We start from the raw sequence: 26,269 nt of genomic DNA, 5'->3' as shown, positions 1-26,269 counted from the left end.
TGATTCCTCTTGGACACATGCACGAGAGCAGAATTTTTCTTTCTGTAAAAATGTTTATTAATCATATAATTCACATCCATATCTAATTGCTTTTTTGTATTGAGCTGAAGTTCCAATTACCAGTATGGGGATTAGATGCTAAATATTAATGAACAAATGGCGCATTGTTCCTCTGCTTTCAGAGCAGGTTGATTATGAGGTTAGCATTGTCACGGTTAGTTAGCTCACAAAGGCATTAGTGGCTTAATGTGCTCGCTTTTTTGTTTTTACAGCAACTGTTAAAAATGAGGGAAGAATTAAAACAGCGGGAGGCCGAGCTGGAGAAGAGTTTGGAGGAAAAACAACAGCTGAAGAATCAAGTGCAGAACCTGAAGGAAGGTCTCCAGAACCTGCAAAACGCACACGTAATGCAGGTAGGTGACAGACATGCACGCTTTCACTGGGAACATGTGAGCGTTGCCATTCTGCGTTTCATAGGAGAGTGAGTTTATTTGTTCGAACAGTTATTATTCTGCACTTTAATGGGAAAGAAATTAGTCCGAGGCCTTCAAGAAGTTTCAGTGCACAAAAGAAATTAAAGATGTAAATCATAAATAAATAAACAGCGAGCAATGTGAATGCTGCAGTAAGTAGTCTGGGGTTGAGAAAATCACTTTGAACTAGTTTAAAGCTCTTCTAAACTCATCAGGATCCCAAAATGGCCACATTGGGTGGAAAAACCAGTGTGCTTGACTGCAAACAAACCATTCAATGGTGGCTGAACCATATAAATATCAAACTATACATGAGAACCTTTGTGCTCACAGTTACATGTATAAAGTCTGAAAAAAGAAATTGATGCACTTCAGCATGAATCGTGGCTCAAGAGTTGGCGGTTTGTCTTGTAATCGGAAGGTTGCCGGTTCGAGCCCCGGCTCGGACAGTCTCGGTCGTTGTGTCCTTGGGCAAGACACTTCACCCGTTGCCTACTGGTGGTGGTCAGAGGGCCCGGTGGCGCCAGTGTCCGGCAGCCTCGCCTCTGTCAGTGCGCCCCAGGGTGGCTGTGGCTACAATGTAGCTGCCATCACCAGTGTGTGAATGGGTGGATGACTGGATATGTAAAGCGCTTTGGGGTCCTTAGGGACCAAGTAAAGCGCTATACAAATACAGGCTATTTACCATTAGCATGAATGGGGTCTTCAAAATATCAAAACTGGGGAAAAAAGGACAGACTGCAATGAGATTTCTGACTTTTACTGGAGGTTTCGTTCTCATTTTCCTCCCTGGAGTGTTTATTTGTTTTTTAAACCACGGTATAATCAAGTTTTTCATTTGTAATTTTACTCCAAAAAATATTAATGTTGCAGCGTTCATGTTGTAAGTAGTTCAGTAAAATGACATTTATGAATTCCCTCTGTTTATGTAATAGTAATGTGCCCTACTAAAAAGCAAAAGAACATTTTAACTAATACCCATTTAAAGGCCTGTGTGTCATTTGTGTATTCAAACATTTTTCAGTGTCTGCAGGCATCCATAGAAACAAATTGAGCTAGTAAACTATAGCTGCACCATATCTTCCAGGTAGTTCCATTTTCAGCTGCTTTCAGCTCTGATCACTTGATTTGTTGACTGAAAATCAAAGTATAATAAAATAATAATCAAAAAATAAAAGAACTTCTCTCTTTTACCTTCTCTTAAGTGATGTTTGGTGGCATTATTCCCCTTGTAAATGGTAACAGACTGAATGTAATTGTTCTCCATCTCCAAATCATTTCGTCCAAATGGCAGCTTGTTGCTGTAGCTGACTGTAGAGCAGAAATATGACCGTCGACGTTAATTGCAAAACTAACTGGTGAGTTTCAGCCTCTGTTTTGTTTATTCGGTTGCACCATTTCTGCTTGTGCTTCGACTGTGCTGGCTACATCAAACGTTTGAAAAACAGCAAAGCTTGACCTAGATCACAACCTGGTATTCACTTAGTCTTTCTTTACAAATTTTCATTTTGTTTTGGGGCCAAACTCAGACCTGCACAAGAAACTGAAATCTGTACAGCTGTGCACAAAAACTTCAGAGAGGAAGGTGCACACGAGTCACAAGCCTGACCTGCTGTAAATTTGGCCAGTGCCACTTTGAAGGTCACCATCTTGTTCACTTCTGAACTACTTTCAAGTGGGAATGCTATTTTTGGCTCTCTCATAGGAAGTTCTTCTTATGCATTCTTCCTCTTTAACGTGTCAAAATGGGAATGTTTCAGCTTTATTTTCATTTTCGGGATCTAGATGAAGGGAGGCAAATTTGGCAATCTAGTGTGCGGGTTGTGAGTGAAGATTGTGTTTGCGCAGCCAACAAACTCCTCTGTTTTTACTGCGCGCTGTGAACCAGCACACAGTGGCACTTCCAGTTTTCTCAGCTGAAACTTCTCTGGCAGACGCCTCAGGACAGTACAGTAAAAGTCCACATTAACAGTCTCACCCTGGGGAACCAACTCACGATGCACAACCCAGTGGGGGAAAAATGGGATTTGTCTGAGTGTTTTCTCACCTGAAGCGCCGCCTTAAGCCGTGGAAAGTTTGGACTCCACTGCGAATTCATATAGTATACAGTTTAAGTGATCAGAACAAGGCTTACAGAGACCAATCTGTAGTAGATGGTTTCTGCACATGGTCAAGAAGATGACCTATGAGAAAATGACATGAGCTAAATGTAAATCAAACGAGGCTTTAGATTTTCATGTACCCATTTCTAGAGTTTTTAATTCAGACCTTATTCAGTGTTTAAGCTGGACTACACAGAAGACTGGGCTGTGGTGCCTCTAAAGCACCTCTCCCTTGGTCAGCCAGAGTCTCATCTTTGAGTGGGTGACAGCACACTGAACCAGAATGTAGCGTTATTTCACCAAAAACAGCGATCGCTCGTAGCAAGGCTTGTTTTTCTTTTAAATAACTCCCATAAGGCCAACTTTCCGCACGCACCCTCAACAGCATCCTGCCCAGTCGGGTACATTTAATCAGTCTCCACAGGCTCTTCAATCATTATCTCTACATCCTTACTATCATAAAATGAAAACCTGCCCTTGCTGCCTCATTATAACAATGCTGAGTATTTCAAGGCCCTTATCGTTATCCAAGTAACATACCTAGGTGTAAACAGAGTTTTTAAAAGCTCTCTGCAGAACATCCATGCCAGCAAAAAGATTACTGCCAAAATAAATACCTTCAGCCTTTAGGTTGTAACCTGTTTGTCTAACAGTAAGGCAGCGCCAGCAGCAACTCCCATCTCACCGTGCCCTCGTCTGCACCAGATAATGCAGTTTTTAAGGGTTTTTCTCTTCTGTGAGGCAGGCTGTCTAACCATCTGAACTGTATGTTCTCACAACACCCGCATGACAAAAATACCAAAGAAATTAATTCACTTTTTTAACTAGAAACACATTGAGCACAGTTGACCAAACTCAAATGGTTTCTTCCCTTTTCTGCAGCTGCGATTTTATGTCACGCCGACCACCAGCCTTACCCAGTCACGCACTCTCAGTCCTGAACATTTTGTCCTTTGTGTCATGCATCTGCACCGGCATCACACAAAGCAGTGTTTTTTTTTCTCTCAGAGAGGCTGTAACTAACAGCGATGTCAGAGTATGGTCACCAGATTGGGGGATATTACCTGCCAGATAGGAGCCATGTGGCCACACCTGCTGCTTTATTAATCTACATTGGTGTTTTTGGGAAAAGACTGCTAGTAACAAAGTGCCTTAAGATGCAATTTCAAATTGATTCTTTGCTCAGTCGTCTGTGTTGACATAACACTGGCTCATCCCTTGAGTTAGGTGCCTTTGTAATGCTTGAGTGATTCATAGGTCAATGTTAAGTGGTTCCGCAAACAAACAAAAGCATTCCTCTGAAAGCAGTCGGGTACAAGGACTGGAATGAAAATGAGTGAAACCTTTGAAAGACCTTCAGAAAGCCTTAAGAACTATTGCTCAAGACCACTTAAAAATACAAGAAAGTCTGGCTCCTTGGAAGCAAAATACAAAGAAGTGAGGAGTCCAGCGCTGTCTGTAGGGCTGAACAATGAATCTAATTTCAGTTACATTTCAATTCAGTTTAAGCTCGCAGTGATGAGTAAAACAAGGTGATTTAGATAAAACGACTACTGTGCCACTCTTAAAATGACTCTTTAGTAAATTTAGTATTTTTCCGAACTGAGTAATTGTGGTAAATGGTCATCTGAATGTTGATCACGATAAAAGGATTTTTGCCACCATCGAGCAACCCTGCCTACCCCAAAAAAACACATTAGTTAAATGTGCTTCTTCCACTGAGACACATTTTTCCATTTAATATTCATTCGTGTCAAGCTGTATTACTACACTCTTCCACTGACAGACGCACAATCCTCAATCTTATAAACAATTTCAGTTTTCATGGGTCATTTTTCTCTGCTTGCTGTGTCATGTTTACTAATGTTTCAGGTGTTGTCCCATGCACCGAGTGCTAAAGTGCTCATGTTTGTTAATGTTCCTTCTCGCTCGGTATAATGAGAGAAATGGCTGTCATTAAAATGAGCCTCGGGTTAAATCGCCTATTAAATTGGATGATAATACAAACGAAAGGCTCTCAAACTATGTGGGAGCCTCTGCGTGTGTTGTCTGTTAGCTCGGAGATAACAGGTTTCATGCGACGCCGAGCTGAGTTAGTCATTTGTTAACGGATCTCTTCTTCTTCCGATCAGCTGGAATGACAGGGTTGTCAATAGCTTGTTAAGAGTGATGGGTTTGATTAGAAATGTGTCCCTCCACAACTGTGAGCCCTGGGAAATATGCTAATTAAATTCTTGCATATGGGCAAACATGAATCATGAAAGACAGTCTCATTAAAGGGAGAAAGAGAAATCAATTTTGGGGCGTTGCTTTCTCCGAAGATTAGCAGGCAATGTAGGATGATTTGTCATGCCGAGGACATCTCTCATGCCATCAGTTCTTCTTCACTGGTTCAGTCACTGTCCTTACTGTCAGCGAGCTGTCGCCACATATCACTTCACCAATGCAAGTGCAGGTCATTGAAGCCATTAACCTTATTATTATGATCACAACAAACATCTTTATCATTTCTTTGTATGTATTTTATTGTCGTCACTAAGAGTTTTCCGTTGGGATTTATCGGCTGCTTTCCTTTGTGAGTAAAGGGGCATTTCGCTGACTTAGTATCGCAAGTTACCACTTGTGAGACGATATACATGAGAAAGCCAGGATATTCAGACTTTCAGTACCTAATATAAGGAAAGCACTTCCCATTATGCAACTCAATAGTTTATTTTCACTGGAAGCCTCCCACACTGTAAATGTAAACTCAGCATCACCCACAATTATTCCTTATGATAAAAAGCATAATTTAGAGCCAGAGGTAAGGGTAGCAATCTAAAACCAATTCTAGTTGAGTCCTTTCCATTTAATTGTATTCTTTGTAAGCTTGGCGGGTTTATCTGACAGTCTAACTTGTGGCGTTGGAGCTTTGCACACCTGAGTCAAATGCAAGCCTTTATTAAACACTGTTTTTCTGCTGTGTTTGGGTCCAGAGCCAGTAAATTGTTCCAGACAGAATATTGATTATAAATCAGTAAAGAAATTGATGTGTATGTAGAATCCATAACAGTCCATAATAACTTATAGACATAAATGACTTTATTTGTAGTAACTGCTTTTCACAAGATAAAGCTGTCTGTGAGCTACAGTGGGTCTGTTTGACACTCTGACAGCTTCTGAAGCTCCTCATTTTTATATTTTCAACTCAACTTGTTAACATAGCAGGACAGTGATCCGAAACACACCAGCAAGTCCACCAATCCAAATTAAATACAGACTGTACATCCGTGAAAACCCGTCCTTACACCTGACAGGCTGTTTTTTTTGTTTTGTTTTTTAAGCTGATCATTTAGCAGGTCTGCTGTGGATTACTTTGCTGTTGATGGACTAACGTATCATTAGAGCTGTTTTATATTCCAGAAAAATCAGGACGCACACTGTAGCATATTTAATAGCTGACTTGTTTGTGCCAGTTTTGACTCAGGAAGAGTTAATTACATCCATATGGAGTTTACTGTCTTAGCTTTTCTTGTTTCTTCACAATCAGCTCATATCTGGACATTATTCTAAAAATAAACAACTTTAAGACCTCCCTCCTGCCTGTCTGCATACATTGGTGCCTGGCTTGTTTCTCAGTGTGTTATTCTTCATATGTTTCTAATGTGCTACAGCTGGAGATGTCGAAGCAAGACGACAGAGGAAGCGAGGAGAGCGCTAATCAAAGCAGCGTAAGTGGGGAAAAATGCTCAGTCCTCCACATAGTTTTGTCCTCATTCTCCCTTTCTTCTTCTTGTTTTCCTTCTCCTCCTCCTCCCGATTTCCCCCTCTCTCCTCTTCCAATGACATGACAGATCATTACGGGCCAAACTAGTTCACTGCAACTGCATGTGTCATTTAATAAATCACACAGACACAAGTGGGCTAGGAAATAAAGGAGTCATAAAGTCAAAACGGCTTGCACATGTGCGTATGTCTACACACCCACACACCAAGACACACTCACAGGGTGTTATGGATGGATAAAAAAAGGCCACCAGAGATCCCACACTAGAAGTGGAAATGGTATGCACCGTACTATGTAGAACAACAAACACAGACAAAATCTCTTCTGTTATGCTGCCTCTTCTCTGCCACCTGTCAGAGATCTGAAACGAGCAGCTTGATCGTTCGCCTTCCAAGTCTCTTCCCCTCTCCCTCTATTTGTTCTTTTCAAACTCGTCTCCTCTGTCCTGTCATTGTGTATGTGCGAGACACGCTTCCCTCTATTAGAAATATAGCTGCTGGCTGAATATCCTCCCTCGCCTCATTATCCCCTTCCTCGTTCATTATCCCCGTTTTCATTGTCTCTCTGGATTGACATGTTGGTGGTGAAACTTTCTGGTGTGCTCGTCGCACTTATTTGTGCATGATTGTCTTTTTATTGTGTCCCATGCATCAGCCTAAATTTGAATTTGTTTACATTACGCCAGATAACTCAGTCAAACAGTGCCAGTGGCTGTCTGCAGACTGATTCATGCTAACCGTGTGTGTGTTTTGTGCACGTGTAGGAAGCCACAGCGTCGACGGTGGTGTCCTGCAGTCAGGAGAAAGAAGGTCCCACAGAGAGGAATCCACCAAGTCCTGTCCACTCCGAGAGGGAAGCTCTGCTAGTTGGTACGCTGACACTCTGGCTTTTTCCCAGCACTCTCACTGAGACATTTCTTAACCCATGAACTGCTCAGTGGCAGGCCCGGGCCCTTCTGTGTGGAGTTTGCATCCTCTCCTCACGCTTCCTCCGGGAGCTCTGGTTTCTCACCAAAACATGCTAAGTAAATTGTCTTTTCACTGTGCCCTTTACCAGGACACAAGCTTACAGCTACATTTGATCGCTGGCTCCTGGTTACATTCAAATGCCCCTTTCTCCAGAAATGTGTGTTTCTTATATGCAGAGTTTATTATTATAACACACACCTTACTCGAGCTGCCCTCAGCATTCATGGCCCTGCAGCTGCACACAAAGTGTCAGAGTGCCTTGAAGGCAGAAAGTAGGAAGATTTGGATAAAGATTCAGAAACACCAAACATGGGAAGTCTGGATGCTGCACCAACCGCTGCATTTATGGCTTATGGGGGGGAAAAAAGGATGACGACTTCCTTGCAACAAGTAAAAATCAAGGGTTGCGTTGTTTTTCATTTTTGCAAATAGTTGCCGTGACCAGCTGCTTTCGACTGCTTAAGATTGAAATGCGATAGCACAGGTTGCCTGGTGGGAGGCAACATGTCTCCAAACAGTTGCACTCTTCCTTAGACTGACTGCAGTCGCACTCAGACAGATTGGCTGAGGTTGGCAAATAATGATCAACTATGAGATTTAACTCTGGTTGCATTCTGGTTATAATCTTATTGAAAGACCAGGTTCCACAGTGGCTGTCACTGTGCAGGTAAATCACCACCCTGCAGATACTTTTTAACTCTTTGTGAAGGAATCTCTGAATTCCATTTTTTAATCTATGAGTTTGGCAACAATATTGCAAGTTTGTGTCTCGGTCTCCAACCACTGTTTTCATTAGTGTGACTGTAGCTTCAAAGCTTCCTTTCTATAGAGCGATCACCTGTTTTTGGATTTGCCTCATGGAACATTTTACAGAAACTTTTAATCAAGTTCAAGTGTTGTTTATATTTATTGGCTTGTTTCTTCAGGTGCTTGATAGTTGTGTCAGCTTTCAGACGTAATAGTTATACAATTCTTAGAAAGAAATGTGGTGTAAAATAAGAGGAATGGCAGCAGTGTCTGTTCCTTTCTGGAAGTGAAAATCACCATTTGTCATCTTTTATGGTCTCATCAATGTAATGATCATGAGCTCTGACTCTAGCACATTCTGGTAATCTACACACAGACGCAGAGAGTGGGTGCATATTGCTCCAGCAAACGTCTGCTGTCAGTTGGAGAAGGTGTTTATTGGCTGATTTTTAAGGTGAATAAGCATGGACAGCAAAACGATTGTAGTGGGCGAATTGTTGCAAATAAATCATCGTGAATTTTAACTCGGTGTGCTATCTAAATGCACCATTAGATTCTCAGTCGGTCTCTTAATCATTGTCAGTGGAGCAGCTCCCGACGAGCACGCTGTTTGTGTTCAAGTATCGATTGACCTCCTGCAGGTGACAAAAATGAAGTCTTGGCATACTGTTTTCCTCTAAAAAGACTCTAATGCTTATCATATTTTTGCTTCGGTGTTTGACCCAGCAGAAATCATTGTTGCTTTCACTTTGTTTTGTTATTGTTGTTTGTTTTTTACTTGTTTTTGCTTCTTTTTTTCAAATCAGGGTACCTCAATGCTGCATAGGTGATTTGTAAACAGAGGTGGAGGATTACCTCTCTCCTGGCCCTGTCTGTGAGCTGATAGCAGATGGTATGTTTGAGCTAGGGGAGAGTTGGGCTTTGATGAGACAACGGCATCAAAGCCACCATTAAACACTCTCTCTAATCTGGAGCCACAATGTACAAGAGGCTCTTAACAGTAGTGGGACTCTGGGAGACGCCACTCGAAGCTCAGTCAGAGGACAGGAGAAAGAGTCAGATAAAGCGGCGTTGTGAACATACTGGTGTAGTTCATCGACGTTTTATGGGTGACAGGAGGTTTGTGACATGGCTCTGTGTTAACATCTTCCCACGATTTGTTTGTTCTACCTCAGGGATCATTTCAACGTTCCTGCACGTCCACCCGTTTGGAGCCAGCATCGAGTACATCTGTTCATACCTGCAGCGTTTGGACACCAAGGTAACAGACTCGCACGAATCAAAACTTCTTCTACTGTGGATTGTATGCACCTGTACTGGCAGCGTGTCTCTTTCCTGTATAGGACTGATGTATGGGCTTGTATGCCAAGGCCCTGCTGTGCCATCAACACAAGCTGTATTGCTTTTAGAGCCCTTTGACAATACAAATATTTGTTTTCTCCCCAAGAGATAGGTGAGAGGATAACATGTCTGTCCAAACAGATTTACACAGCGCTGTGTTTTAGCCCCCTTTGGTATTTAGCAACATTTCTTTTGTCTTTGACTTGAACTGGGATAAACCGAGAGCTTGCTGTTTTAACATATGTTTTTTTTTCATTAGCCATGTAAACGCTTCCCTGTAACTTCAAATGTGTACATTTTGATGTCGTAAGACACCTGGGTCATGTGAGTGGCTTCCTATATACGCTGGGTCATTTAAAGGTTTGGTGGTGTTTTCCAGCAGTGCCAACATGTGCACACCAACACATCTAACAACTAACTTCCACACTGCTCATTCTTCTTTGCCTTCTAAATGCGTACAGCTTGGTATTTATTATTATTATAATGTTTTGTTAAATATAGAAAAATGTTGTGAGCTAACTGTGGGTTTTGGAAAGGTCTCTTGGAAAAGAGACACTCCACTTTTACTGAGACAAATACATAACCAGTCACAGTAAACGTCAGACTGGGGACTGTGAAGGCCACTTGAGTACAATGAACTCATTGACATGTTCAGGACACCAATGCATGAGTTCGTTGAGCTTAGTTTGTTTGAGCTTTGTGAGATCAGAAAAATGACTGGATATGCTTTAAGTTGCTTTAAGTTGCTGCCGTGCAATTGGCTGATTTAATATTTGCCTTAAAAAGCAGTTGAAGGAGTGTACCTAATAATGTGGTGAAAATGGTTTTCAAGCAAGTTTAACTTTGACAATTTCACTTTTCTGTATGTGGACTTCAAACATGTCTTCTCATATCTGACTTTTCCTGATGCGGGAACGTATTAAAAGTAGATCCTTCTTCATGTCACTTGAAGCCAGACACCGCTCAATCCTCACACATCCTCAGCTTCCACTCTGTCCGCTGAGGCTATTCCATCCCCATCTTTCCGACGAGGCGTTTTAGACACATTATCGCTCTTCACTGCCACTTATATGAGGCTTTCAAGATGCCAACTTTCAGTGTCACCTCCAAAAAAGCAACACTAAGATTAATGGCCACTTCTCCTCTCCGCCCCAACAAGAAGACCTTCAGGGGGGAAAAATGGCAGCCTATCCCTTTATATTCCCAGCGCTGAGCAAACATTAAACCCTTTTCTGACAACTTATCATTTAGTAGAATTAATTGGCAAAAATGCGGATGTCTCAAGCGCATCGACGTGGCTGCCCCGAGAAATGCGTGTTCTCTGTAGCAACTCTTTAAATATGCTCATCACCAGCCTGACTCATTCTCACACATGCAAAGAGTGTGACGGACTTCTCTGATGCCTTTTGGGGATTTTTTTGTCTTGAGTGTGTTTTAATGTGAGCGGACGCCCACGCTTGTCTGTCTGTGTGCGTCTGAGTTTGCCTGTACATCTGTTGTTCCCACACAGACTCTTCGCTACACACATTAAGCAGCCCACAGAGTTTTGTCAATATCACTGGCTGGACTCACCAACAACGAGTCCAATCCTCTCTCCTTATCTGGTCGCTCCACACACACAATCACGCACGGCTTCATTGTGTGTAATGACACTCTAGTCCTATCTCCACGATGGCTCTTAATGCGTCCTGACATGAGTGCAGCTCTTAAACAATCTACTTATTAATTCAAGTCACTGTGGGATGTTTACAGCAGCTTGGACAGTGAATCTTGGCAGCGTCACCTCAGGATTTAGGCTGACTGATCCTCAGCCCACCCATGTGACTGAACGTGTAGAGGAGGTGTAAGAGAATAAAGCCTGAATGTTATGAACAACTCACTGGGTGACCCAACAAGGGCTGGTGAGCATTTTTCTCCCAAAGTGGTTTCCTGCCTTAAAAGATGTTTCCACTGAAAACAAAGTGAATTGAAAAGCATGAGTACACTTTCTCACTAATGGGTATGACTAAAATGTTTGCAAAGTTATAATTAGGGGCTAAGTATATTTTTCATCTGTGCCGAGTTTGATGTGCGTCGTTGTGCAAATATAACTGAAAATTAGCTCAAAGACGACTGACAAGCCTGAAGGTTTGAGCGCTACATTAAGGGGATCCAGAGATTCTGTTAAGCCGTAGAAAGCATGGTTTGGGGTTAACTCGCCCCCTTTTGCAGTCTGCAGACTACACAAAATCAGCCCGATAATCACCAGATCCAGATGAAATTGGGTGTTGGTTGATGTCTGGAACAAAGATGGCCATCACGCATGAAAATTGATCACATTATCTTGCATAATATGTCGTAATGAGTACCGACGACCATTAGGGTCGAAACATTTCTAGGATGACAATGTCTCCATCCGCAGGATACCATGAGTCACTGAATAGTTTGAGTAGGAAGGGGATATGAATCACATGCTACGCTGTGCAACCACCAGATTTAAGCCCAGGTGATTAAGAAAGATTCTGTGGCCAGCGTCTCCCACATTATAACTAAAATACCAGGAGAGCCTTGAGTACATTTTGGAAGCTTGCAGAATCAGTACCAGGATTGATTAAAGATGTTCTTACGGCATATGGACGCCCGTCAACTTACCAGCTTGCAATTTGGTACAAATCTGTAAAATAGTAAGTTAGAATGATTGCAATTAAAACTACTAAAGTATTGCAAAAGGTTTGGTAGTTAGAAGGGGTTTAAAAAACCCTTTTTGTTGGTTAATAAGTCAAGCATTGAGTTCTTCAGCTAATGAGTCTGTACGGCAGTGACAGGAGACGGCAAAGCTGCGTTTGAGTTGCACAAAGGTTCCCACTCCCGCAAAGTTTTCAAAGGTAGCAAAAATCTTAAACTCCTCTAAGTCAGTGAAGGACGGTAAAGACGCGGCTAATGTGATAGATTATCTCCACCAGCACGACTCTGGACTAGCTGTAGTTTCTTAATGTTTTTCCTGTAAAACCTGAAAAAAAGCACATCACTATGATTAAGTCTGGAGGAGATAAAGGCCTGAATGACCTTCCTCAGGTCTGCTAACAAGAGCAATGAACCGATCATAGTCACGTGTCCCAGCTGATTCAAACACAGTTGCTTACTTCAGTGCCATGAGCAGACTTTGACAGTTTTAAATTAAAACATTTTTTAAATGATTGTAAATCAAAAAATAAATCAAGGGTTTTAATTTTAGTGATAAGCTGTCCATCAAGACATGATATAATTAATAGTTCCACTGCTTAACTCCAACATCTGGCTTCTAATAACTGTGTAAGTGTTTTATCTCATGTGAGGAAAGTCAAAACAGAATTCTGAGAGCCGAGTGAAGTCACAAGAGGTTAGTGGGACAGCAGATGGATGTGACCTGTGGTCTGATGCTGGTTCTCCAGAGGTTTCACTACTTTCAAGTGTGATTTGTGCAAGATCTGTTTCAGGAATACCTTCTTTTTTTTTAAATTAATGTGATTGTGTGGTGCACAGGTGCAGATGGATATGTCTTAGACAATGTGGGCTTATAATCTGTACCTGTGTTTGCAGATCAACCCCACTGAGGTGGAGTCTCTTCTCTCTCGGCTGCCCTGCACCTTCAGACAGGAGCTAACTGGTGTCGGAGCCAGTCTAGAGAAACGCTGGAACTTCTGCGGCTTTCAGGGCATCAAGAGCACGTAGAGACGGCCGGTGGCACTTGTGGAGGAGAAAACAGGCGGACAAGGCAACACTGAGATACTGTAGACATGTGAAAGAAACCATGTAAAGTCCACAGCTATCAAAGACCGGACTGTACGAGGACACAGCAGACTGAGCACAGATCAGAGAGGAAAGTTAACAGCATTTCAGGGACTCTGTGTGGGTGGCAGAGACGTGCAAATGCTGCATTTCTATGGCTACAGTAGTGTTGACACCAAGCCCTGGTGATGCAGTCTTCATGAGCTTGAACTCAGTTTCTCGATGTCGGCTAAATATTTTTAGACGCGATGACTCCCCGCGAGTCGCAGAACAGCACCAATTCCTACAGTCACTGGATTATTCTGTAGTTTTTTGCCCACAGGGGCAGGGCATTGTGATTTCAAAGCCTACAGTCGGCTCTGTGTGGTGTCAGTGTGGGCCCGGTCTACAGGGCTACACTGGGAGGTAATCAGGGTACGCCTGAACACTTCAATCCTCCAAACCCTTTGGCCTCCCTCTCTTCTCTTTTTTGCTGTTCCTGGTTTGTAACATAGATCAAAAAATAGATATATTTCTTCATTTTCTGTAAAGGCGGTTAACAGTTGCATAGAATCATTTGTTGTAATACACTGTAAATGCTTGGATGATATTTTTGATTATAAAAAAGATGTTTGAGTATACATAAATGAGTCTGTTTATTTTTTATATATATGTTTTATATGTGTCAATGAAGGTTAGCAGGGTTAGGGTTGTACATATTTCAAGTATTATTTTGAGCCAAGGAGTATAATAAGGAATTACCAATTCTCTATGCCATTACAGATATGTAGAAAAGCATAAAAATGTGTTTTTAAATACCTAAACCTTTCTGATTTCTCACTGTTTACTCACAGATCTCAAGACAGGATCAGTTTAGGTTGCAGATTAGGAACTTCTACATGCAAAGTATGATATGAAACGATTCCTGAACATGTTATATTGAGAGTGTATCTTAATCTTACCGTGTTTAATCCACATGGAAAGGTTAGATCACAAGCCCGCTGTGTCAGCTTGTCCAAAAAGAGCCTCACAAACTCGGGTGATGAGTGATCCGGCTTCTGGTTCTAGTGCTGATACGTTTTGACACTGTTGAAAATATCAGAAAAATGTGGATACACAGAATTGATGTAAATTTGGGCAACTGTGAGGAAGAGCCACACCTACCATAGTGAAAGTGTACCCCTTTTTTTTTTTTGCATGTTTAATACTTTCTCCCCGTTTATCCTGAGGGATTTGAATCAAATATTTTTTTCTCAGCTGTCTTAAAACTTTCAGAAGATTTCCAGGTTGCTAATAGGAGGATATCATATACTTGGGGAAGGGTCATCCCATATAAAGTTTTTAATTCAGCAAAATAAGTTCTGTTCTCAAACTAGAAGGTTTTTGAAAAAACATTTCAGGACCTGTTAATAGTGTGGGCACATGACACTCCTTAAACAGAGCCGTTTTTTTTCTTCATTTAAAAAACCAGGACTAATAGAAAGTAATTTTAAAGCAGATGAAATCACGGCTAGAAGATGAGTGTCAAAATGTGATGATGTGCCCTCTAAAAGTTTGCTCCAAAAAAAAGCACTTTTCATGTTATTCTCCAGGGTATTATCAGAAAATTGGAGGGAAAAATCCATTTCCTAATAGCCCACGTCATGGACATTAAAATTGGTGCAGTGTGGAACATCTCACAAAAAAAAAGATTTTGTCTTTAAATTGTGACGCTGGAGTGGGTGTAAAATTGAGCTGGTTGCAGATTTGAACAGAGCTGAAGCGTGTCTTTCAGTCCTGGAAATTACACACACTTATGAAGGTATAAGAGCTCGGAAATCCTGGAAAAATACAGTGAATTAAAAAGCACCAAACTTGCAGTTTCATAGAATAAAGGTAAAAAATTTGCATGGCTTCATTAAAAATGCTAAAGCTACAAATAAAAAGTTGACAGCAAACTAAATTTATTTATAAAGCACATTTAAAACAGTGTTCACTGACCAAGTGCTTAACAAAGTATGTAATACACACAAGCATTAATTAGGAGGCTTTCAGGGCAAAAACAGAGTTAGAGATGTGTCTTTTGTCTTCCTCCCCTCACCCTCAACCGGTCGTGGCCGCCCCTCCCCGAGCCTGGTTCTGCTGGAGGCTTCATCCTGTTAAAGGAGTTTTTCCTTTTGTGCTTGCTTGTAGGGGGTCGTCTGTGTTATTGTACGGTCTTCACCTTACGACATGAAGTACCTTGAGGTGGCTGTTAGTTGGCTCTATATAAATAAGATTGAACTGGACTGAACTGAATATACATAAGAACAAATGAGGGGTTAGTGGGCTGGAAGGGTCAGAGAGTAAAGGTGTTCTGAGTTTTTACTAGTGGATCTGAGAGAACTGGGAGCTGAATGTAAACAAATAAGACTGTTAAAAAGCCTTAAAAACAATCAATTCTTAAACTTAACTGGAGAGGAAGTTAATGTAGAGAGGCCAGCACTGGAGTGATGTGCTCATGTTTTTAAAAAATGGGCTTATTCTGAGAGGGTGAGGTGGGAGGCAACGATTGATTGATTTTATTTTTTTATTTTTTCATGGTATGACCCTTAGGGAGTATTTTTTACTTGAAACAAAAAGCGTGTTTATCACTTTGTCCAGACAGGGTACTGTCTGCTCCTTTGCCTACAGCTCAGCTTTGTGTCCTTCATGTTGCTGCAGACACAACTAAGCACATGACAGACACCAGAGAAAGGTTTCTAGGCCTCTAACAAAATCCACTCATGTTCCAGAGCACAGCCCACAGGTTTGGCCTTTTGGGATTTTTCTGTTAAAAGTAGCAATCTTGGCTAAAAATCCTTTTTTTATTTTATTTTATTTATTTTTTTATATATACATGTGTGATTTTCAGAGATGGTTTTATGGGGGGTGGATATATGATATTCAGGTGCAGTTGTTCAGATATCTTTATGCCTGTCATCCCTTACTATCAGTCCTGGGAGACACATACGTAGACCTGCACAGAACAAGACAGGTGGTCCACTTCAGTTTGTGCTCACTCTTGCTTGAAGGGCTGTATTTCTTTAGTCTTCCTGTTCTTACAGAAGCTGTACTCGAAGCTGGTTTTAGAACCTTAGAGAAGGACGTTTGTGTCTTTCAGAAGCCAATTAAGCCTGGCTGTCAGCCTGACTAAAGGCACAGTGCAGCCACATCGCACTTAACTAGGAAGCACACCTAGGGGATCATGTTAATGATGTTTAATTGGTGAGGCAGTTAGTTTGTGAGCATTCTGGCATATATGAAATGTTTGTGTTTGTGTTCCGCTTGCCTGGATCCATATATTAAGTGGTTATACAACACTCTTTCTACAGAGGGGAGTTTTCTTCTCCACCTTCGCTAGATAGAGAGTTCTCGCCGCCAGGACTTGGTGGTTCCTCCCAGAAGCCCAGTCAAGCATTCTTAATACGCCTCCACTGGGCTTTTTGGCGGCATGCTCTCTTCCTCAGTTGCTCTGGGAAACAAAGGTTTATTATTACGCATGATTTGCTCTCATTGGCCTCCTCCATCTCCTGCTTTCACTGCATTTGAAAAATTAGCACTCATGCACTTAGCATACTACTTTGTCTTGTAGCTGAATTAATAATGAGAAATGTTTTTGCCTACAAGCTCTTACAAGACTTTCCTTCCTGTACGCATGTGTCCGTTATTAAGAGCGGCAGTTTCGTGGATGGAGAGTAAACTGTCTGTCATGGGAGTGGAACTGTTTGCACGTTAAATATAGTATGTAATATCCAACCCACTTAGCCTGTAGGCCTCTGTCAAGCGTGATTAGGAAGGAGAGGAAATGCTGGTGCTGTAATGCAGGACGTTATGTTTTTATGTGCAGGGAAATCCAGCCTTCTCTCTTCTCATAAAAGCATGCTAGAGTTATTTGTTATGATAATGATGTTACTGATAGATGTGGAACTGTGAATCTGTACTTTTTAGCCTCCCGTCTGTGTGATGGTGCACTTTGGGATTGTGAGAGACGTTGCCTGCGCAGAGTTGTGCATCGCTACACTTCCTCTCCACGCTGCAAGGCTTGATTTCAGCAGAAACATCCCTGATGGCAAACTCCAGCACACCTCACACCAGCCTCTTCACTCTCACTCACTAGGCTCGCTCTCTGACATAAACAAAACACTAATACGGCGAATTCTCTTTTCAGAAGCTGTTTTCTGTCTGCAGTTTTCTCCCAACTGAGTTGCCATTCCTACGCACTGATAGACTGGAGGCGCTTGCAATTTATCTCTTTTACAGCTGTTTGTGCACGAGCGTGCACGCACTGACGTTCTTGTGACTGTGCATCAGGTTCTTAGGCATCACACGAGGAGGTAAACAGACTAATTAAATCCACCGGCAGTCCCTGGTGAATGCCGCTCTCCATCCTTTGTTGTCGTCTCATCGCTGTGGCACGGCGAGGGACTCCTCATTAATTCGATTCAAGGTGTATGCAGGGGAAAAGGGTGTGATCTAACTCACCAACAATGACGATGCCGGAGGACAGCTCCCACCTTGTAAAGCCTCTGAGAGAGAGATTTGGAGATGTCCTTGGGCATCTGCTCACGTTGAGCTTGAACAAATTCTTAGTGTGAATTTAAAATTTTAGGGCACAGGTGTCATACTGGGGGGATTTCTTCAAATGATTTTGTAAATCCATTTATAAGTGTAAGATGGGTATAATTGGACGTGAGGAGATAACCAGGTTCTTGTGGGTGACATGATGATGCTTTAGACACCCTTAATTACCTTTTCCTCTCATGTTGCGTCCTGAAGGCATCTTCATCTACTTAATTATGATTATGGCCTCCCTTAAGCGAGCAGGTAAGATGATGCTGTCTGTGTGTGCAACATTTGTGGTCCAAAATAAGATAAACGATTACCTCAGGAAGTGGATTAGAAGAGCACAGAGGGGCTTCGCTTCTAAGCTCGTCTGCGTTATGGACCTGGATGAGGAGTTTAAACTCTCTGACCGGCATCTCGCAGCCTGGCGCACTGCTGTTTTGTCTGTCGCCAGATAAGCTACAGTTTATCTGGATATATCACTGGAAAAAACACTCAGATGGCTCTTTGACTTGTAGCGTTAAGTCAACAGCTCCTCCTATTGAGCCTAACAGCAAGTACACCTCACGCTGTAATTCTTTTTCAGTCTGCAGTCCAGCACCAGGGGTGATTTGCATTGACAGCTCGGCCACAGCACCGGGGGACATGCTCACGCAGGTTTCTTTCTCAATAGAAGCTCCACGGTCCTCATTAATTTATGTATGCATAAAAGCCCCTAAATTGTACTCTATATCCAAGGTGCCAGTTCTGCAGCGCAGCTCCAGAAATACTTGCCTGGAGGCACTTGGAATGACATCTTAGAAACCAGGAAACTATGGAATATTAAAGCTAGAACTAAAGAGATTTGTTTCTCTGAGGCTTATTAGTTTGGCAGGTAGCAAATCTTTTTTTTTTTTGTATGTTTTTTTCCCCACTGTGTTTTGGTAAGCTCGGAGAATTGCATCCACTTTTAGCCTGAATGAACATCAAGTGTTAGAATAACTGCTTTACACTGTGCTCCCCAGGGTGTCAGAGTACAGGATATCAAGCTGAGGATTTCAGTGGCATATGTCACGCAATGCCAGCGCCGCTCACGGTTTCCTCATCCCCCTCGTCCCACACTTGTTCCTTGTACATCGCTCCTCATACAAAGTAGGCACAACTTGAAAGCACAGTGGTGAATGCCCACGAGGTATTTGAAACCTCTAAGCAGATGTCCGCAACATCAAATGCTGAAACCCTACAGGTAAGAAGAAAGGTTTGGTGGAAAAAGTTGGAGGGAAACTCTCTGTGTGTAGTTCAGGAAATATATTTATTGGATTCTTTAACCCTGTTCACTGGTAATAAGATGTTTGGACCGAACATCCTCCTGGGGTGAGGTCCTACACTGGTATTCGTGGCCCATTAATTGATGAAACCAGTGTGTTTGATCTGAATGCCAACACAGTGTGGCCCATGCCAGGTAAGGTGGGACAGTGATACTCCCTCCCTTTTTATCAGTTCCCAGAGTCAGAACCAGACACGGAGAAGCTGCATTCAGCTTTTATGCTCCTTATATCTGGAACAAACTCCCAGAAAGCCTCAGATCAGCTGAAACACTCAGTTTATTTAAATCCAGGTTGAAGACTCACCTGTTCTCAGCTGCATTTGAATAAAGCACCAAATCCACACTTTAAGCTTAAATTTCAAAACTTACATTTAACTACTGATTTTATCTACTGTTCTGATTTTATCTGTTTTGATTTTATATCCTGTTGTTTGTTTGTTTGTTTGTTTGTTTGTTTGTTAATTAGTTAGTTAGTTTGTTTGCTTGTTTTAATCAATTTTAAATCATGCTTTTTATTTGTTCTTGTTTCTAATGTCTCTGTAAAGCACTTTGAATCACCTTGTTGTTGAATTGTGCTATACAAATAAACTTGCCTTGCCTAATGAGCGATGGACTCTCATGCTGATATGAATCGAGTGACCTTTACCGGAGAAGAATTGCTTTGCACTGACAGCAATTATCTGCACTGCGGACATTTATTTGAAAGAGGTTTATTTTTAGAAAGGAGAAGTGGTTACGCTAGCGTCAGTGCTTTGACATTTTCCTCAGCAGATGGGTTTTTTCTTTACACACTCATTTTAAGTAATTCTTGTGTTTGACGGCGGAGCTAGCAAAGCATCGCTGCGTTGTTTCGAGTTAAGTGAATGTAAGACTTTCATCAGCTTCCTGAAAACAAAGACAGCCTTCAACAACAGTCCCTGAGCCTGAAAAAAAGAATTCACTTTTAAAAAACCACCTTTGTGTCCATGAAATGAATATTTAAGATGAAAGTAGTTGGTAGTTTGCATACAAATGCCATTGATTGTATATTTAATTTTGAATAGTGTACCAGTGATGAAATCTAAGATAACTATTAATGGAGCTACCACATAGCATTGTGCACCGTGGCTTTTACCAACTGAAAACAGTGGTTAGTGATCATTAGAATAAACTCAAAGCTTTATCACTATAAACTGCAAAAAACTAATATGATGTGAGTGCATATGCATGACTAAAGAAGCCAATATTTGAATGAAATCAGAATCAAAACAGAAGATCTGGTGACGACTTGAGAAGTCTGTACAGTGCTGTGTAAAGACATTTGCTTCCTCCTCCTTTATTCGTTTTTTAGTATATTTGTCACCCTTAAACGTTTAAGATCATCAAACAAATTTGAACGTTAGACAAAGACACTCTAAACCCCTCTGATGTGGCTACTTTATTAACAGTATTATTAAAATCCATTTGATCTGAAACGTGTAAGTGTGACAAATATGCCAAAAGAGAGAAAGAAATCAGGAAGGAGACAAATACTTTTTCACAGCACTGCAACTTGAGATCTGGGTGGACGGATTAGAAGAAGATGGAGAAGGGCCTGTGCTGTGGATCATAAAGACTAATGAAGGTGGAGCACAGCAGGGGAAGTACATCACAGCGCTAAGGACAAGTTTAACTCCTGACAAGCACACGATGACCAGTGTCATGCTAACATCACATTAGTTAAAGTTCATAATCAAAATCAGCTTATTAAGTCCTCTCAGCTGACACTGAGAAATATGATTACATACTACTAATATTTTCTCCATCACGCCCTGCCATAGGCTGGTCCCCTTTCCAGGGCATACCTCGCCTCTCGCCACTGGGATAGGCTGGAGGAGCCAGGTTGCAGATGAACAAGGAGCCCTCGTTGGCTAAAGCACAAAGTCCGACTGCTTTTCCTTGTAGACTGGCAACGCTCCTCCTTCAATAAACCAATATGCCAAGAATCGTCTGTGAAATAAAAAATAATTTATCACAAATGAGATGCAACCATTTGTCTGACTAGCAGGGTCAGACTAATGGTTGTACAACATTTGAAGAAAATGGATTCAGAGGATCTGTAAACAAACTGCTCTCTGTAGTAAAACAGGAAGTTTTCTTTTCTTTTCCTTTTTTTAGTAAATTGCTGAGGGGAAGTGTGTTCTACCACACAGTTGCACTCCACATATCTAACTTGAAACCTGATAAATGGTGTGTAATAGTTAAAAAAAATAGAATATTTTAAAACACATTTGAAGGTAATTTACATATAGCATGAACAACTGCAAATTAATTGAATTTCATGCATGGAAGCCACTGAGTAAATGTATAATTAACATCAGCTGGATTAGCATAACCGGGTACAACATAGCATAAGGAGGCTGAGAGCGTCCTGAATTAAAATGTATGGGAGAATTCCACATCCATATGATGATATGGGGGGGTAAAACAAAACTCATTTGGAGGAAAAGTTGGAAGAATATTTAAGTTCTTATTCTATAGGTGCAATTATTTTACATAATGCTTCAAAATAACTCAAACACCCCCAAAACAACACATCTAATTGCCTGGAAGCATTTCCAGATAGCTGCCAAGTTTGTAGACTTGCATACATTACAGACTTTGGTGTATTTCTACTGATTGTCTTTGTTTGTATTCATCAGTGTTGGGACTAACGCGTTATTAAGTAACGCGTTACAGTAACTACGTTATTATTGTGGTAACGAGCACGGTAACTAGTTATTATGCCAAAATCAGGAACGCGTTACTCGTTACTGGGATTTAGATAGGGTCGTTACTCGTTACTTCGTGTGGTGGCTATCGCGGAGCTTCCACAGATTCAGTAACATTAGCAAGTGGTGGAGGCCAGCAGGTGGATGAAGGAAAAGGGAAGCAGAAGGAAAAGAGACCTGAGGCGGCCGCCGGTCCAAGTGTGAACTGAACTTCAGGTAAGAAGTTATGACCTGCAGTCTCTCTGGGTCAGATATGAACCAAGTTTAGGTGAAGTTTATTTTCGTTATGCTGACTTTTTCCGTACTGCGTGCTAGCTAGCATGACGGAGTTTCTATACAGCTGGGTGGGTGCTATGATGTTACTGATGTTGAACTTTATTTTGTTCATAAGTTATTAGAGTTGCCAACCGTCCCGTCTGGTATTCAGAGAAAATATTACGCGTTTCTTATTGAGGTGAAAAGGAACAGTTTGTCCCGTAATTCAGCTGCAATGAAAAAGGCACAAAGCTGGAGTTACTCTGTGTCTTTGCTGCACAGCTGCCTCTTCTTCTCTCATCCTCCCCCCTCCCTCTCCCGTTTCTACTTCAATCATGAAACTGATCAGTGATCAGCTGATCGTCTCTCTTGTTTGTTTATCGCCCACTTTGCGCCGAAAGAGGAAACCAGCGGATGTCGCGCTAAACAACAGCAGCACGTTTAAGCTTGATCAGCTGTTGTTAGAATTTATTTAATATTAATTTCTAGTATCAGCTGATGTTTGCTGGAGCCACAGCTGTAAAAGCTGCTGGTCATGATGTCGGTTTGGATATGTGGTGAGAGGGAAACATGAAGATGAAACCAGGAGATGTCCTTACTGGATCATCAGAGCTGAACAGGTGATGGAGAAACAGGTTTACCTTTTAGGTGACATGAATGAGTTGAAGGGAAGTTATGAACTGTTTCTGAGAGATAAATAACACCAGGATCCTTTTTTAGGTAGCTGACAGCTGGTAACTGTGCAGGGGCGGATCTAGCAAAGTGTTGCCAGGGGGGCATGTAGGGCATTAACGGGGAAAGGGGGGCACAAAGAAATACTTTTCTTTCTTATTCTCATTTAAAATGTCTCGCTTTTAAAAAATAATTATCTGAATCTTACAACTAACGATTGATAGATTGATGCATATATACCATCAGAACAGTGAACATCACTGTCACAACAGTGTTTATTTTCATTCAAAGGCTTTATGATTTTTCCTATAATGGTGGGCCGGTCTCTAGTCAAAATGCCCGGGACGATTTATTTGTTCCAGTCCAGCCCTGTATGCAGCTCATCTGCAGTCTGGTGTTACCTACATCTTCCTATTCAGAAGGCAGAATTTCCGAGTTCTGAGTACAATCGAAAGCACCACGACTGCAGTTTTTGTGTTGGATGTAAAAGGCGCACATGACGCTGTGACGTAGGCTAGAATCATGGCAGCAGTAAATGACGGTCCAGGCGTGGGATTTCTCTCGTGGAAATATGCACATTATCTTTTCCTTTCTATTGGTAGGTGGCACAGTGCACTTGTGGCAAGTAAGCAAGCTAGAAGACTGGCAAAGTTATGGAAGCAACACATTAACAAGAGAATTCTGAGTAAAACCAAAGTTACTTTCCCTAGTAACTAGTTACTTTGAAAGTAACGAGTAACTTGAAGTAACTGAGTTACTTTTGAGAGAAGTAACTAGTAATGTAACTAAGTTACTATTTTAAAGTAACTTACCCAACACTGGTATTCATACAATGTTCTACAGTCATTCAGTCGGTCATTAATTGGTTGGATAAAGACAGTTTTTGTAGTTTTGCTACTGAACAAACAGTGCAGACTTTCAGCTTGCAGAGGTATTGGATTAACTGTTCAGGAGGTGGAGGCACTGCTGTGGTATGATCACGTACAGTATGGCTGCCAATGGAAACAGGTTGCAAGTGTTTACTGATGATGTCAGTCCTGCTAGAATCCTGAAAGCTAAGTCGGTGACCTGATCTCGGTCTGATGGAGCATGCTTTTCAGTTATTAAATACGAAACTGGATGCAGAGAGACCCACAGATAAGCAGCAACTGAAGCCTTTACTGCCTGCAGTAAAGGCAGTCATTAACTCTAAAATACTTCTACCCAAGTATTAAAAACCCATTGTTATATTCAAAATGATGTTCGTTTATACAACTGGAAAATTCATGCAATATGGTCTCTGCTGGATAATAAACCCAGGTATGCTTATTGTTTAATGGCTTGTTAAAGACAAGCTGTTACGCAGGTTGTTGGGTGGTTTCAGATACACCCTGAGCTTCTGACATCTGGTTTCAAAAGAACTAGCATGGTGGAAATGCACAACTTGAGGCTTTAAAACAGGACTTCACTAACCCATGAGTGATATTACAGTAGCTTCATCCACCTTTTTTAAAAATGGTGTGTAAAAGAGTCTTGTGTGGGTTCTTTTTTCCTGATCTGACCTCTAATGCAAGAAAACCAGACAGCTGCTGTTATTGTCCCTCGCCCAGTACAGTTACAAGAAAGGTTGGTGTATGTTTAGCACTTTATTGCCAAACGTGTCCACTTAACCATCCAAATCACAGAATTCAGGTGTTTCACTCACCTTAGACAATTAATTTAAACAAATGACATGAAAATATTGGACTTGGTTGTTGATTTATTGAGGAAAAAGAAAGAAATATATTTTTTAAAAACATATGTTTGTAAGGTGCAAAAGTATCTGAACTTTCCTCTGATATCTCGTATTTAGCAGTAACTGAAATTGAACTCGTTACTGTAAATCAATCAAACAAACCAGACATTATGAGGTTGGTTGGCTCTGCCTGACAAACCAAAGGCACTGCATGCCGATTAGCTAATGACCTATGTGTATGCTGATGATCATACCCTGGATAATTCTCCTGTCACTCTAATAAAGAATGTTATTCAAAAACTAAACTTCCGGTTGTTTTAAATATCACTTAAAACTAGTGATTGACCCCCTAAAGTCACCACCTACCTGAACAGAAGTCTTGGCCATTTAAAGTAATACACGTCAAGGTTATATCCATCTGTTATATGCTTCTTCATTTCTAAGAATTAAAGAATCCATTTGTGGTTAATCTAATTGCACTACTCTTTTTTTTTTTTTTTTAATGGCAAAGTCTAATAGCATCATGTCATTTAATTGGATTCTGTTTCCACTTTTAGGACTTGTGTAAAAATCTGAGTATGCTGTAGCTTTTGTTTATTCAGTAATATCAATAACCTTGTTAAGGGTAAAGCGTTAAGATTGACTGCATGCCTGTTATGTGTGCACCTGTCCGTCTCCTTCTTATTAACACATAACATATTACAGTGTTTCATTCCCAAATTACAAATTTAGAAAACATATATTTAAACTCTTTTTTGCAATTTGTAAAACGTACTGTAACTCCTTTCTTTCTAGGAACTGTGGAGCTGGTTGTCATTAGCACTGCGTCAGTTGTCAGTTAATGTCTTTTAATTCTTTGCTGCACAGCTTGATCGAGATCCCAAGGATACATTCTAGGAAAATCAACACTGACAGCCCTGGAGCTTTCACTCAATGCATGACTGACCCTTTATTAAACCAGACTTATTGTCAACGTGTAAGCTCTGCTCTGAGTCACTGTCAGGGATTTTGTAGTAACTCTAAAAAATAAAAAAAAGTGCTGAAACAAGCAGCATGCAGGCTCAGATCTTCGCAGCTTCTGAGACATGTAGCTCAGCAGCAGCGAGCTTTTACATTTGTAGTTTTTGCCAGACATGACAAAGACATGTTTTTCTTTGCACGCTATAATCAGTATAGAGGCCTTTATTTTAATATTTTTCATCAAAAAAATAATTGTTGGGCTTTGAACTGTTGGTGACACCGTTCCTCCAGGACTGTCTTAATTCTTCATGGCATGAATTCAACAAGGTGGTGGAAACATTCCTCAGAGTTTTTTGTCCACATTGACATGATAGCATCTCACAGTTGGTGCAGATCCATGACATCAATCTCCCGTCCCACCACAACTCACAGGTGCTCCGTTGAGATGTGGTGACTGTGGAGGCTTTTTGAGGACAGAGACCTCATTGTCTTGGTTGAGAAATCAGTTTAAGATGATTTGAGCTTTGCGACATGGCGTGTTACCCGCTGGAAAGAGCCTTCAAAGGTTGTGTAAGGGGAGGTTGTGTAAGTGTCATAAGGGGATGAACTTGGCCAGAAATAATACTCAGGTAGGCTATGGTATTCAAACAATGCCCAGTTGGTACTATGGAGCCCAAAGTGTACACAGGTTCAATAAGGAAGATCTGTAGTAACTCATCTGTCTGCTTCCCAAGTGTTGGCGGCTAATCTAAGCTCCCACCTTCCTACACCGTCAAGCTGATTTTGACATCACTGGTCTAGTCCCATGATCTTCCTGCTTCCTGTGCATCTGCCATTCTCCCTTCCTGACATCTCCGTGCAACCCACCTCCTCTCCGTCTCCGCCTCTCGCTCATCAGTCAGCCTCCATCCAAGCCTCCATCTTCACCTGCAACCAGTGTCTAGACT

General features: G+C 41.4%; 1 protein-coding gene across 3 annotated transcripts in view; it reads left to right on the top strand.

Annotated features, from left to right (window-relative positions):
- The window catches only part of enox2 (ecto-NOX disulfide-thiol exchanger 2), a 194,353-nt gene extending 180,564 nt beyond the window's left edge, over positions 1 to 13,789 (top strand). For 2 of the 3 annotated variants that reach the window (XM_085433765.1, XM_085433771.1), the window contains 5 exons: positions 273 to 413; positions 6,229 to 6,285; positions 7,105 to 7,210; positions 9,232 to 9,317; positions 12,956 to 13,788. In XM_085433765.1, the coding sequence (XP_085289891.1) occupies positions 273 to 413; positions 6,229 to 6,285; positions 7,105 to 7,210; positions 9,232 to 9,317; positions 12,956 to 13,087 (522 nt within the window). In that variant the 3' untranslated portion in view covers positions 13,088 to 13,788. Of the gene's footprint in view, positions 1 to 272; positions 414 to 6,228; positions 6,286 to 7,104; positions 7,211 to 9,231; positions 9,318 to 12,955 lie in introns of all 3 variants that reach the window. The other variant, XM_085433758.1, reaches the window with a different exon arrangement.
- Positions 13,790 to 26,269: the final 12,480 nt, after the last annotated feature.

This window comes from Copadichromis virginalis, linkage group LG2 (assembly GCF_057382275.1).
Source record: "Copadichromis virginalis isolate Kocher_CV1m ecotype Utaka linkage group LG2, C_Virginalis_male_GT1.1, whole genome shotgun sequence".
NCBI lineage: Eukaryota > Metazoa > Chordata > Actinopteri > Cichliformes > Cichlidae > Copadichromis > Copadichromis virginalis.
The sequence above is the reverse complement of the archived record's forward strand: the minus strand, read 5'-3'. Positions and strand labels throughout refer to the sequence as shown.